Genomic DNA, 15,789 nt, shown 5'->3' on the forward strand with positions numbered 1-15,789 from the left:
TGCCCACTACCATGCCCAGCTAATTTTTTGTATTTTTAGTAGAGACAGGGTTTCACCATGTTAGCCAGATTGGTCTTGAACTCCTGAACTCAGGTGATCCACCTGCCTTGGCCTCCCAAAGTGCTGGGCTTACAGGTGGGAGCCACTGCGTCCGGCACTTGTTTTTTTTTTTTTTTTTTTTTAACTTTTTTAACCTTAAGACTGATCCTGAATTATTAATATTGTCAAGATGTCAAGATGTAACAAAATCACAATCAGAATTTCAGCAGGATTTGTTCTAGATATCAACAAGTCAAGGCAAAAATGTACATAGGTCAGGCACAGTGGCTCACACGTGTAATCCTAGCACTTGGGGAGGCCGAGGTGGAAGGATCACCTGAGGTCAGGAGTTCAAGATCACCATGGCCAATACAGTGAAACCCCATCTCCACTAATAAAAAAAGTGGCAGGGCTCAGTGGCTCACACCTGTAATCCCTGCATTTAAGGAGGCCGAGGTTGGCTGATCAGCTGAGATCAGGAGTTCAAGATCAGCCTGACCAACATGGAAAAACCCTGTCTCTACTAAAAACATAAAATTAGTCAGGCATGGTGGTGCATGCCTGTAATCCCAGCTACTGAGGAGGCTGAGGCAGGAGAATCACTTGAACCCAGGAGGCAGAGGTTGCAGTGAGCCATCACTGCACCACCTGGGCAATCAATCAATCAATCCACTTGGAGGCTGAATCAGGAGAATCTCTTGAACCCAGGAAGCAGACGTTGCAGTGAGCTGAGATAGCGCCACCGCACATCAGCCCGGGAAACAGAGTGCGACTCCATCTCAACACCACCACCCAGGCGTGATAGATAGCTTATGTCTGTAATCCCAGCACTTTGGGAGGCCAAGGTGGGCGGATCACAAAGTCAGGAGTGTGAGACGAGCCTGACCAACATGGTAAAACCTCAACTCCACTAAAATTACAAAAATTAGCCAGGTGTGGTGGTGCAGGCCTGTAATCCCAGCTACTCAGGAGGCTGAGGCAGGAGAACCACCTGAACCCAGGAGGTGGAGGTTACACTGAACCGAGATCACGCCACTGCTCTCTAGCCTGGGTGACAGAGCAAGATTCCATCTCAGAAAACAACAACAGCCGGGTGCAGTGGCTCACGCCTGTAATCCCAGTACTTTGGGAGGCTGAGGTGGGCGGATCACGAGGTCAAGATCGAGACCATCCTGGCTAACATGGTAAAACCCTGCCTCTACTAAAATTACAAAAATTAGCTGGGCATGGTGGCGTGCACCCATAGTCCCAGCTACTTGGGAGGCTGAGGCAGGAGAATTGCTTGAACCCGGGAGGCAGAGGTTGCAGTGAGCTGAGATTGTGCCACTGCACTCCAGCCTGGTGCCTGGCAACAGAGTAAGACTCTGTTTCAAAACAAAGAAATCGTGAAAGATGACACAAACAAATGGAAGCACATCCACTGAAGAATTACTAATGTTAAGATGTCAATACTACCTAAAGTGACTGATATATTATTCAATGCAATCCCTATCAAAATCTCAGTGGCATTTTTCTCAGAAACAGGAAAATCCAACCTAAAATTCGAAGAGATCCCAAATAGTTAAAACAATTTTGAAAAAAAATAATAGGCCATAGTGGCTCATGCCTGTAATCCCAGCACTTTCAAGGGCCAAGGCGGGGTGGATCACAAGGTCAAGAGTTTGCGACCATCCTGGCCAACATGGTGAAACCCTGTCTCTACTAAAAAAAAAATACAAAATATTAGCTGGGTGTGGTTGTGGGCACCTGTAATCCCAGCTACCTGGGAGGCTGAAGCAGGAGAATCACTTTCACCTGAACCCGGGAGACAGAGGTCGCAGTAAGCCAAGATTGCCACTGCACTCCAGCCTAGGCAACAATGTGAGATTCCATCTAAAAAAAAAAAAAAAAGAATAAAGTCTCAGTAGTCACACTTCCTGATTTCACAACTTTCTGTAAAGCTATAGCAATCAAAATAGTATAGTATTAGCACAGAGACAGATATACAGGCCAATGGAGTAGAGAACCCAGAAAGAAAACACTTGCATATATGGTCAAGTGATTTTGACAAGGGGACCAAGACCATTCAAGAGAGAAAAAATCATCTTTTCAGCTAATGGTGCTAGAAAAACTGGATATCCACATGCAAAGGAAAGAAGGCGGAACTTTACCATATACTACATACAAAAATTAACTAAAAATTGATAAATGTTTGTGGTGACAAATATGCTAACTGCCTTAATTTGGGCATTACACATTAAAGATGTATCAAAACACCACTTTATACACCATAAACATGCACAAATTATTACATGTCAATTAAAATTTTTTAATTTAAAAAAATTTAATTTTTAAACAAAGGATCAAAGACTTAAACATAAGACTAAAACTACAAAGCTCTTAGAAAAAAAGCATAAAGAAAAACCTTCGGCCGGGTGTGGTGGCTCACACCTGTAATCCAAGCACTTTGGAGGCCAAGGCGGGCGGATCACCTCAGGTGGGGAGTTCAAGACCAGCCTGACCAACATGGTGAAACCCTGTTTTTAAATGAATGAATGAATGAATGAATGAATGAGAAACCTTCATGACACTGAAAAAAAATTTTTTTTTTTTTTTTTTTTTTTTTCAGACAGTCTCACTCTGTCACCCAGGCAGGAGTGCAGTGGCATGACGATGACTCATTGCAACCTCCACCTCCCGGATTCAAGCTATTCCCCTGCCTCAACCTCACAAGTAGCTGGGACTACAGGCGTGTGCCACCATGCCCAGCCAATTTTTGTAATTTTAGTAGACACAGGGTTTCACCATGTTGGCCAGGATGGTCTCCATCTCCTGACCTCATGATCGTCCACCTCGGCCTCCCAAAATGCTGGGATTACAGGCATGAGATACCACACCTGGCCATGACATTGAATTTTTTTTTTTTTTTTGAGGCACAGTCTTGCTCTGTTGCCAGGCTGGAGTGCAGTGGTGCGATCTCGGTTCACTGCAACTCCACCTCCCGGGTTCAAGCAGTTGTTTCCCTCAGCCTCCCTAGTAGCTGGGAATACAGGTGCCTGCCACCACGGCAGGCTAATTTTTTTTGTAATTTTAGTAGAGATGGGGTTTCATCATCTTGGCCAGGCTGGTCTTGAACTCCTGACCTCGTGATCCACCTGCCTCAGCCTCCCAAAGTGCTGGATTACAGCCATGAGCCACTGTGCCTGGCCAACATTGAATTTGATAGTGATTTCTTGGATCTCTGATACCAAATGCACAGGTAACAAAAAAAAAAGAAGCAAATTGGACTTCATTTAAAAACTTTGTGCAGCACAGGACTCTACCAACAGAGTGAAAAGACAACCCAAAGAATGGGAGAAAATATTTGCAAATCAAATCTATAGAAGAATTAACATCCAAAATATATATAAAATTCCTAAAACTGAACAAAAAAACCTCATTCAAATACAGGAAAAGGACCAGGTGTGGTGGCTCACACCTGTAATTCCTATGGAAGACCAAGGCAGGCAGATTACTTGAGCCCAGCAGTTTCAGTCCAGCCTAGGGAATTGGGAGGAACCCTGTCTCTCCAAAAGTACAAAAATTAAGTGGGCAATGATGGTGCACGCCTGTAGTCCCAGCTACTCAGGACACTGAGGTGGGAGGATCGCCTGAACCTAGGAACGTCAAGGCTGCAGTGAGCCAAGATAACACTATTGTACTTAAACCTGGGCATCAGAGTGGAACTCTGTCTCTGTGGAAAGGAAAGGAAAGGAAAAAGGAAAGGGAAAGGGAAAGGGAAAGGGAAAGGGAAAGGGAAAGGGAAAGAAAAGAAAAGGGAAAAGGAAAAGGAAAAGGGGAAGGGGAAGGGAAAAGGAAAAGGAAAAGGAAAAGAAAAAGAAAAAGAAAAAGAAAAAGAGAGGACTGGAATAGAAATTCTCTCAAGAAGACATACAGGTGGCCAATACGCACATAAAACCATGCTCAGCAACACCATTTGCTGAAAAGATGATCCTTTCTCCTAAATAAATAGAAAAAGTTGGCAGGGATGTGGAGAAACTGGAGCTCTGTTACACTGCTGGCAGGAATGTAAAATGGTGTAGCCAATAGAAAAAAATAGTATGGTGGTTCCTCAATAAAGTTAAAAACAAAATTACCATATGATGTATCAATTTCACTTCTGGGTACTCAAAGAACTGAAAGCAGGGTCTCAAAGAGATATCTGAACACTCATGTTCTTGGCAGCATTATTCACCATAGCCAAAATGCGGCAGCAAATATATGTCAATGGATGTTAGAAAAACAAACTAACTGGTGGCACATGCCAGTAATCCCAGCACTTTGGGAGGCCCAGGTGGGTGGATCTCTAGAGGTCAGGAATTCAAAAACCTGCCTGGCCTTCATCATGAAACCCACATCTCTACTAAAAAATACAAAAAAATTAGCCAGGCATGGTGGTGAGGACCTGTAATCCCAACTACTCAGGAGGCTGAAGCAGGAGAATTGCTTGAACCCAGGGGGCAGAGGTTACAGTGAGCCGAGATTGCGCCACTGCACTCCAGCCTGGGCAACAGAGCGAGACTAGCCTCAAAAAAACAAAAAAAGAAAACCAAATGTGGTTTACATAAACGGAATAATATTATTCAGCCTTACAAAAGAAGGAAATTCTCATATATCCTACAACATGGATGACCCTTGAAGACATTATGCTAAGAGATATAAGCCAGACACAAAAGGACAAATACTGTATGAGCCCACTTACATGCAGTACTTAGAGTAGCCAAATTCATGAAGACAGAAAATAGAATGGTGGTTTCCAGGGGTGAGGAGGAGGGGAGAATGGGGAGTTATTGATTACTGGGCACAGAGTTTCAGTTTTGCAAGGTAAGATGTTCTGTGGATACATGGCAATGATTGTACAATGTGAATGTACTTAATGCCACTGAACTGCACACTTAAATCATTAAAATGATTTTAAAAATTAAACATTCAGACATGATTTTTTAAAAACCAAACACTGTATGGTTCCACTTGTATGAGGGAGTCAAACTCACAGAAACAAAAAGCAGAATGGTGGTTGCAAGGGCCAAGGGAGGAGCAAATATGAAATTGCTTAAGGGACACAGAATTTCAGTTTTGCTAAACGAAAAGGTCTGGATAGGCCGGGCACGGTGGCTTACGCCTATAATCCCAGCACTTTGGGAAGCCAAGGCTGGTGGATCATGAGGTCAGGAGTTCAAGACCAGCCTGGCCAACATAGTGAAACCCCGTCTCTACTAAAAATATAAAAATTAGCCAGGTGTGGTGGCAGGCGCCTGTAGTCCCAGCTACTTGGGAGGCTGAGGCAGGACAATGGCTTGAAGCTGGAAGTTGGAGGATGCAGTGAGACAAGATATGGACACCTGCACTCCAGCCTGGGTGACAGAGTGAGACTCCATCTCAAAAAAAAAAAAAAAAAAAAAAAAAAAAGAAAAAAGAAAGAAAAAGTCTGGATATTGGTTACAACAATTGAAATTGTACACTTCAAAATGATTAAAACTAAAATGGTCACTTTTGTGAGACAGAGTCCTGCTCTGTCATCCAGGCTGGAGTGCAGTGGTGTGATCTTGGCTTACAGGCAACTCCCAGGTTTGAGCAATTCTCCTACCCCAGCCTCCCGAGTAGCTGGGATTACGGGCACCCACCACCTCAATAGGCTATTTATTATTTTAAAAAAGTTTTTTTTTTGAGACAGAGTCTAGTCTCTGTCACCAGGCTAGAATGCAGTGGCAGAACCTTGGCTCTGCAACCTCTACCTCCTGGGTTCAAGCAATTCCCCTGCCTCAGCCTCCCAAGTAGCTGGGACTACAGGCACCCACCACCATGCCCAGTATTTTTTTTAATTTTTTATTTATTTTTAGTAGAGACAGGGTTTCACCATGTTGGCCAGGATGGTCTCAATCTCCTGACCTCATGATCTGCCCGCCCTGGCCTCCCAAAGTGCTACAATTACAGGCATGAGCCACTATGCCTGGCCAATTTTTTATTTTTAGTAGAGACGAGGTTTCATCATGTTGGTCAGGCTGGCCTCAAGTGATCCTCCCGCCTCAGCCTCCCAAAGTACTGGGATTACAGGTGTGAGCCACTGTACCTGGCCTAAAATGGTAAATTTTATGTTATGTGTATTTTACCATAGTTTTAAAAAAAATGTTATACATGAATACAGAAGATACACACGGAAGATTTGCACACACATGGAAGATGTTTTGTCTTCAGAGTTTACTTGGAGAAAGAGAGTGGGGAAAGTGCATTTAGTTCACTGATTGAACAAACTGAGCGCCTGATATAACACCAAATAGTTCCTCCAAAAGAAAATTACTGATTATCCTAAGTGAAATGACAAAAGCTTTTGAAATTTATCAGCTCTACAATTAATTCTAAAAAACTTGAGCTAGGCTGGGCACAGTGACTCATGCCTGTAATCCCAGCTAATCCCAGGGTGGATCACCTGAGGTCAGGAGTTCGAGACTAGCCTGGCCAACATGGAGAAACCCATCTCTACTAAAAATACAAAATTAGCCAGGCATGGTAGTACATTCCTGAAATCCCAGCTACTCTGAAGGCTGAGGCAGGAGAATCACTTGAACTCAGCAGACGGAGGTTGCAGTGAGCCAATACTGTGCCATTGTGCTCCAGCCTGGGCAACAAGAGCGAAATTCCCTCTCAAAAACAACAACAACAACAACAAAGAAACACTTGTGCTAGTTTTCTTCTCATGTAAACTCTTGATCTATGATGGTTTTTATTTTAATAGGTTGAACTCATTCCAGACTGAGGAAAGGAACTGGACACTAGAAGAACTGACTGAATATGATCAAGTCACTTTTGCCTCAAGCAAACACAAACATCAAATGACTTCATTGATCAACTTTATAGAAAGTACTTTAGCTTGTAAACCCTACTTTTCATCTAATTTGGTATGAATTCTGGGAGTGCGGGTGATGGGATAGGTCATATAAACTGCGACTCCAAGAAAAGATTTTTAAAATCCCATTATGTTTTGTTCCTTATTACAGAAGGGTCCCTCTGTCTAACTTTTAGTTGTTTCATCCACAATACTATAATGCTTTTTCAAACCCAAGCCCAACTGAACTAAATACACAGTTGCTGATAAGAATGGCTTTCCTAAGCTATCATTTCACCATGTGTCACTCTCTTCCTACTTAAGGGATTTACTTACTTGGTCAACTTGTGGCTTTTCATTGCTGTGAGAAATTCTCTGACAATCTCAGGACTCTGGTGCCTGCACGGTGTTTTTGATATGTATTTTAACGTCTGGAAAAAAAAAAAAAAAAGCCAAGCATAAGACAAAGAATCCTGAATGAGAAAAAAGGAAGGCAATGGCTATAATCAGAATTCTAAAATTTTGTTTTAAAAATCCTGTCACCAGGCACGGTGGCTCAAGCCTGTAATCCCAGCACTTTGGGAGGCCGAGGCAGGTGGATCACGAGGTCAAGAGAGTGAGATCATCCTCGTCAACATGGTGAAACCCAGTCTCTACTAAAAATACAAAAAATTAGCTGGGCATGGTGGCGCATGCCTGTAATCCCAGCTACTCAGGAGGTTGAGGGAGGAGAATTGCCTGAACCCAGGAGGCGGAGATTGCGGTGAGCCGAGATGGCGCCATTGCACTCCAGTGTGGGTAACAAGAGCGAAACTCCGTCTCAAAAAAAAAAAAAAAAAAATCCTGTATAGGCTGGCCACAGTGGCTCACACCTGTAATCCCAGCACTTTGGGAGGCTGAAGTAGGCGGATCACCTGAGGTCAGGAGTTTAAGACCAGCCTGGCCAACATGGTGAGACTCTACCAAAAATTTAAAAATTAGCTGGGTGTGGTGGTGCACACCTGTAATACCAGCTACTAGGGAAGCTGAGGCACAAAAATCACTTAAGTCCGGGAGGCAGAGGTTGCAGTGAGCCAAGCTCGTACCACAGCACTCCAGCCTGGGCAATACAGTGAGACTCCATCTCAAAAAAAAAAAAAATATCCTGTATAAAACAAAGGCCTTCAGGAGAACCGATCTTCATGTAATAGGAATTCCTGAAAGAGAAAACCAGTAGGTAGAACCAGAAAGAATTAGAAGAAAACTTTTCTGATCTGAAAAGCAGTAACTCAATCTGTCAATTGTGTTATCATATTTCACACAATTTTTTTAAAGAGGGGGAACCCAAAGAATAAAATAAATTGCCATGAATTTACATGGATAAATACAACTAAAAAAATAAATGGAAAAGAAAAGATAACTTTTTCTTATGGAAGAATTCTAGCTCTTATGACTAGGTACAGTGGTGTATGCCTGTAATCCCAGCACTATGGCAGGCTGAGGCCTGGGAGGCTGAGGCGGGAAGATCATTTGAGCCAAGGAGTTTGAGGCCAGCCTGAGTAACACAATAAAATCTTGTCTCTTAAAAAAAAAAATCCTAACTAGTAAGGAATAAGAAAAAATTTAAAATCACTCTTAGGCAATTATACCATAGTCATAGTTACTGCAGGAAAGATCTACCAATGAATGCTAAAATGGATGGTTAAAAGCTTAAGGAAAGGGGGGCTATTTTCTTAGCCTCAAAGCATCTCCCACAAAATATTTTTTAATTACTATGGTGCTTTTAACATACATTCACAAATTCTTTGATATGCCCCCCTTCAAGAGGTGAAGCTTATTCCCCCCCATTCCCTTGAATATGAGCCGAAATTGGTAAATCCGTTCTAACATAACATGAAAATGGATCAGCAGCAGCTTTAGAGTGGAGAAACCAGGCAGATACCATCTTAACCAAATGAGCAAAGTTAACAACATCAGCCATAAGAAACACTGACATCATGTACCCCGAGATACCATAACACGACAAAGGGAGATCACCTTTGTGGTACTCTTCCCCAAAAGCCATAGGTTCTGTGTAATTATAAGAAAACATCAGACAAGCACAAATCAAGGGACTTTCTACAAAATACTTGACCAGCCCTTCAGAAGTGTCAAGGTCAGGAAGACAAAGAGCAAGGACACAGATGGAAGGACATTACGGGGACATGTAAACTAAAAACAAAATGGTATCCTGAACTGAATCCTGAAACCAAGAAGATAGCAGTGGGAAAACAGAGTATTTCAATAAAGTTTTTTTTAAGAGTCGGGGTCTCGCTATGTTGCCCAGGCTGGAGTGCAGTGGCTATTCACAGGCAAGATCCCACTACTGATCAGCATGGGAGTTTTGACCTGCTCTGTTTCCGACCTGGGCCAGTTCACCCCTCCTTAGGCAACCTGGTGGTCCCCTGCTCCCAGGAGGTCACCATATTGATGCCGAACTTAGTGTGGACACCCGATCGGCATAGTGCACTACTGCCCAGAAGTCCTGAGCTCAAGTGATCCTCCCACCTCAGCCTCCCGAGTAGCTGGGACTATAGGCACATGCCACTGTGCCCAGGTACCAATGTTAATTTCTTGGTTTTAATCACTGTACCATGGTTATGGCAAGATGTTAAGATCAGAGAAAACTATAGGAAGGGTACATGAGAACTAGCACTGTCTCTACAACTCTTATGTAAGGTAAAATGATTTCAAAATAAAAGTTTTTTTTAAATTGATTTGCAAGGATCCAATGTTTTCTCATAATTACACAGAATTTGTGGATTTTGAGGAAGAATATAGATATAATTTGGGAGGAATTATAATTACATATTTTGGGAGGAATTTCAAACTTCAAAAATAAACAAGAGCCTTAAGTATTTAAGTCCACAGCACTTTGGGAAGCTGCAATGGGAAGATCCCTTAAGCCCAGGAGTTTGAGACCAGCCTGGACAACAACAACAAAAAGTTAGGCCAGGCACAGTGGCACTTGTCAGTAATCCCAGCACTTTGGGAGGCCGAGGCGGGTGGATCACCTGAGGCCAGGAGTTTGAGACCAGCCTGACCAATATGGAGAAATCCCATCTCTACTAAAAATACAAAATTAGCCAGCATGGTGATGCATGCCTGAATCCCAGCTACTCAGGAAACTGAGGCAGGAGAACAGCTTGAAACCAGGAGGCAGAGGTTGCAGTGAGCCGAGATCACGCCATTGTACTCCAGCCTAGGCAATAAGAATGAAACTCCATCTCAAAAACAAAAAAAAGCCGGGCGCGGTGGCTCACGCCTGTAATCCCAGCACTTTGGGAGGCCGAGGCGGGTGGATCATGAGGTCAAGAGATCGAGACCATCCTGGTCAACATGGTGAAACCCCGTCTCTACTAAAAATACAAAAAATTAGCTGGGCATGGTGGCACATGCCTGTAATCCCAGCTACTCAGGAGGCTGAGGCAGGAGAATTGCCTGAACCCAGGAGGCGGAGGTTGCGGTGAGCCGAGATCACGCCATTGCACTCCAGCCTGGGTAACAAGAGTGAAACTCTGTCTCAAAAAAAAAAAAAAATTAGCTAGGCATGGCACTGCATGCCCATAGTCTCAGCTACTTGGGAAGTTGAGTTGGGAACATCACTTGCGCCTAGGAGGTTGAGGCTGCAGTGAGCTGTGATCCCTTTTCAAGAAGTGAGGGCAATCTTTTAGACTATTTCAACTTTGTAGCTGGCTAAACTCTACACTTGACCAAACTCCTCCTACTTTTATACACAGAATAAACATCAGGTTACAGTAAAACTATCCAGATCAGATAAAAGGCGATCTTGATTTCGGCAGCCAGTCGTCGGCAGAATAAACCAGCCTCCCTCAATGGTAGCCTAAGTAGGCCTGCCAAAAGCCCAGGCTTACTTCATAGGTGATAGTGTTCAAGTTCTGTTGCCCAGAGCTGTGTTTATTCTTTCCACTTTCTTTACGCTGCTCTTTCAGATCAGTTAGTAACTGAAACACCTAAGAGGAGATACACAAAAGATGTTTATGAGTAAATCTGAGAAATATACTATCCAAGGTCAGTGGCTTTGAAGGATAAACAACAAAACATAGTACCTTCTTTAACCCGACCATCACCCACCTCCCAACTCTTGGATTTGGGCAAATATGAGTCCCAGAACCATGTGACTTTTTAAAAAAAAAAATGCTCTTTCATATAAGTCAAATAATCCAAATTCATTAATTTCCTTAAAATATTTCAAGTATGGCCGGGCGCGGTGGCTCAAGCCTGTAATCCCAGCACTTTGGGAGGCCGAGGCAGGTGGATCACAAGGTCAAGAGATCGAGACAATCCTGGTCAACATGGTGAAACCCCGTCTCTACTAAAACTACAAAAAATTAGCTGGGCATGGTGGCGTGTGCCTGTAATCCCAGCTGCTGGGGAGGCTGAGGCAGGAGAATTGCCTGAACCCAGGAGGCGGAGGTTGCAGTGAGCCGAGATCGTGCCATTGCACTCCAGTGTGGGTAACAAGAGCGAAACTCCGTCTCAAAAAAAAAAAAAATTTTCAAGTATTGCCGGGCATGGTGGCGTATGCCTGTAGTCCCAGCTACTCGGGAGGCTGAGGTGGGAGGATCGCTTGAGCCCAGGAGTTCTGGGCTGTAGAGCGCTATGCCGGTCGGGTGTCTGCACTAAGTTCGGCATCAATATCGTGACCTCCCGGGATCAGGGGACCACCAGGTTGCCTAAGGAGGTCGGAAACAGAGCAGGTCAAAACTCCCGAGCTGATCAGTAGTGGGATCTCGCCTGTGAAGAGCCACTGCACTCCAGCCTGGGCAACATAGCGAGACCCCGTCTCTTAAAAAAAAAGAAAAAGAAAAAAAATATTTCAAGTATTTCCTATCAATATACACATCACTAATCTCCTCTGTGATCAAAAATGTACTATTTGAAAACAAATTTTCTTAAAACAAATATGTTAAAGAATCCTGGGCCGGGCGCGGTGGCTCAAGCCTGTAATCCCAGCACTTTGGGAGGCGGAGGCGGGTGGATCACGAGGTCAAGAGATCGAGACCATCCTGGTCAACATGGTGAAACCCCGTCTCTACTAAAACTACAAAAAATTAGCTGGGCATGGTAGCGCATGCCTGTAATCCCAGCTACTCAGGAGGCTGAGGCAGGAGAATCGCCTGAACCCAGGAGACGGAGGTTGCGGTGAGCCGAGATCGCGCCATTGCACTCCGGCCTGGGTAACAAGAGCGAAACTCCGTCTCAAAAAAAAAGAATCCTGCTGCATTGGAAACTAATCATTTTCTGAGTGCTAAAAAAAAAAAAAAAAAGAAAAAGAAAAAAGAATCCTGCTTCTCTAGTATAAAAATCTAATATAATAATTTCTTTCTGGAGGTCAGGGTGCAGTGGCTCATGCCTGTAATCCCAGCACTTTGGGAGGCCAAGGCAGGCAGATCACCTGAGGTCAGGAGTTTGAGACCAGCCTGAACAACATGGAGAAACCCCATCTTTATTAAAAATACAAAACTAGCTGGGAGTGGTGGCGCACGCCTACAAAAAAATTATTATTTCTGGAAAAGAAAAATTTTGAGGCAAGTGATAATACAGAGTTTACAAAAAAAGAAAAAGAAAGGAAAAAATGCCATGGATTTTTTTTTTTTTTGAGACAGAGTCACGCTCTTGTTGCCCAGGCTAGAGTGCAATGGCATGATCTCAGCTCACCACAACCTCCACCTCCCGGGTTCAAGTGATTCTTCTACCTCAGCCTCCCAAGTAGCTGGGATTACAGGTGCCCGTCACCCGGCCTAGCTAATTTTTTCTATCTTTAGTAGAGATAGGGTTTCACTATGTTGGTCAGACTAGCCTTAAATTCTCAGGCAATCCACTTGCCTCGGCCTCCCAAAGTGCTGGGATTACAGGCATGATTACACTGCGCCTGGCCAGTCATGGATTTTTAGAAGCAAACTTTCCCCACAAGGATAAAACATACATGCATTAGGGCTGGGGGCAAGAGGGAATCTCAATGTCATTCCTGTTTTAGAGATTCTACCAGAGAAATGAAGAAAAGACAAGCTCTCACAACATTGCTAGATACAATGCAACCCCTCTCGTCTGCTGTTCCTTTCAGAAACAGCGGCATGACATCCAAAGAATGCAATGTTTCCCAACGGATAAAACACCCAAACACCTAGCAAAGTTCAAACTGGACAAAGAAGTTCCTAAAAGGCAAAGGCCTGGACAACAACTACTCAGCCATTTCCTTCCTGTTCTAAGCTGCAATCACTTATGATTGAGCCTTCGGGGAGAAAAGAATATGGCCAACTGTGTTTACTCTGCTACGTTCTTTTTTGGGGGTGGTGGGGCAGCATGGTTTCTTTCTTTTTGCTTCCTTACACTCTGGGAGTTTTTGGGAACAGCGTTCTCAAAGACTCTCTACTAGGCTAGAGTACAGTGGTGATCACTGGAAACTCAAACTCCTGTGCTCCAGTGATCCTCCACTCTGCCTTCCAAGTAGCTAGGACCCTAGTAGGTGTGTGCTACCATGCCCAGCTAACTTTTTTTCTTTTTTTTTTTTTTGAGAGCTGGAGGGGTCTTGCTATGTTTCCCAAGCTGATCTCTAACTCATAGCTTAAGCAATCCTCTCTCTTTGGCCTTCCAAAGTACTGAGATTACAGGCGTGAGCCACGGCCCTTAACCTACTACCTCTAGACCTCCTCTGAGTCTTCCTGAGTTCAGACTCTGGCATATGGGAAATTCACAGTCAAAATATAAATGGTTCTTTCTACACATGGAACTAGCCTATCAGATGGTTCTGCTAGTGCCAAATAGGAAGCAAAAATGCTGGCATTCTTCCCAACCTTTTTCCTTCTTTTCCTTTCCCCAGCAACCCTACCCTAAGCCCCAAAAATTATAAATCTGTTAATTTCTACTATTCAGAAAGGTGAGTCAACTAAACTCACTTTCAAAATAAGGATGTTAATGCCCATAAGACTATTTGAAGATCAAAATAACTATGTACAAAAACATTATAAATATATCAAGGGTGATAATTAGGAAAAAGCATAAATGTTTTAATGGGAAATTTTGCAGACATAAACAGCTCTAAAATAGATGCTTCTATCCTATGACTACATCCCAAATGATGATCTGGAATCTTTGAGATTTAGGGACAGTTGCCTCCTCCAAAGTCTTCCTAGCTTCTCTGAAGTGCTTTGTGTAACGTATCAACCTTAAACTATTCCAACGTCCACCACATGGTGCAATATGTCTTGTTTTAAAATGGAAAATCCAAATGAATTCAGTCATTTCTTTCTCTTTTTTTTGATGGAGTCTCACTCTATTGCGCAGGCTGGAGTGCAGTGGCGCGATCTTGGCTCACTGCAACTTCCGCCTCCCAGGCTCAAATGATCCTCCTGCCTCAACTGGGATCCCAAATAGCTGGGACTACAGGCGCCTGCCACCACACCCAGCTAATTTTGTTATTTTTAATAAAGATGGGGTTTCACTATGTTCGACAGGCTGGTTTTGAACTCCTGACCTCAAGTGATCCACCCAACTCAGCCTCCCAAAGTGCTAGGATTACAGGCGTGAGCCACCGCACCCAGACTGAATTCAGTCATTTCTAACCAAAATGAATTCAACAATCTTAGGAGCAAAGGGCAGACTATCAGAGAGGAAAATGTAACAGTCCAATTTACCTCATAGTTACTGAGAAGCGCAGAATTGGCATCCTTCCTGCAAAAAAAAAGTAAGCTATCATCAGTCTGGGTTCATACCCCTTTCTGGGTATCATATATCTGTAAAAGAATTCCTGTCAAGATGTAGTATCCACTTTTGGAATTTGGGGACTACAACCTAAAACTGAAACTGAGAAATGTCCTAAGTGCAACATGTTTAGCTAGCTGAGGACAATTTCAGAGCAGACCTGGAAACAAAGTGCTGTCCCATCACACACCCATGTCCTCTCCCCATTCCTACCTGCCTCCCATCAGCTACTGACATCTTAGGCAGCCACGTCCTCCTGCTGAATCAACAAAAATGGCCCACTTAACACTAATGTTACCAGTGGGAATTCCAGCCATGGTCAAGTATCCTGCCAAATACTCACCATGCTCCAAAGGTGTTCACCACCTACATCAACTCAACAGGTAGAGTCAGTGTAGCAAGCAGTGGCCAAAAGCTGGATTAGCTGTGTAATAGTTAATCCAGGCAATATGCCATCTTTTGTGAGTGAAGAAACAACAATGCGACATATATTAAATCAAAATCGATCCACTCCACAACAGCACATCAGAAAGCATTGTTTTCATCAGTCTGGAGGCAGTGGAGTATGACAAAGAACATAGTTTTGGGCCAGGCGCAGTGGCTCACACCTGTAATCCCAGCACTGTGGGAGGCCGACGTGGGCGGACCACAAGCTCAAGAGATAGAGATCATCCTGGCCAACATGATCAAATTCCATCTCTACTAAAAATACAAAAATTAGCTGGGCACGGTGGTGTGTGCCTGTAGTCCCAGCTACTCCAGAGGCAGAGGCAAGAGAATCGCTTGAACCCGGAAGGCGGAAGTTGCGGTGAGCTGATATCGCGCCACTGCACTCCAGCCTAGGCAACAGAGTGAGACTCTGTCTCAAAAAAAAAAAACTTGGCCGGGCGCGGTGGCTCAAGCCTGTAATCCCAGCACTTTGGGAGGCCGAGGCGGGTGGATCACTAGGTCAAGAGATCAAGACCATCCTGGTCAACATGGTGAAACCCCGTCTCTATTAAAAATACAAAAAATTAGCTGGGCATGGTGGTGCGTGCCTGTAATCCCAGCTACTCAGGAGGCTGAGGCAGGAGAATTGCCTGAACCCAGGAGGCGGAGGTTGCGGTGAGCCGAGATCGCGCCATTGCACTCCAGCCTGGGTAACAAGAGCAAAACTCCGTCTCAAA

At 43.9% G+C, this 15,789-nt stretch overlaps 1 protein-coding gene across 1 annotated transcript in view; it reads right to left on the reverse strand.

The window, feature by feature from the left end:
* CRCP (CGRP receptor component) overlaps nt 1–15,789 on the reverse strand; it is a 52,557-nt gene that overhangs the window by 19,201 nt on the left and 17,567 nt on the right. Inside the window, exons 2-4 of the mRNA XM_032264760.1 lie at nt 14,557–14,593; nt 10,774–10,872; nt 7,217–7,311 (exon numbers count right to left, since the gene is read on the reverse strand). Coding sequence (XP_032120651.1) covers nt 7,217–7,311; nt 10,774–10,872; nt 14,557–14,593 — 231 coding nt within the window. The remainder of the gene's footprint in view (nt 1–7,216; nt 7,312–10,773; nt 10,873–14,556; nt 14,594–15,789) is intronic.

The sequence above is a fragment of the Sapajus apella genome, unplaced genomic scaffold (genome assembly GCF_009761245.1).
Source record: "Sapajus apella isolate SASKATOON/1434 unplaced genomic scaffold, GSC_monkey_1.0 scaffold146, whole genome shotgun sequence".
Taxonomy (NCBI): domain Eukaryota; kingdom Metazoa; phylum Chordata; class Mammalia; order Primates; family Cebidae; genus Sapajus; species Sapajus apella.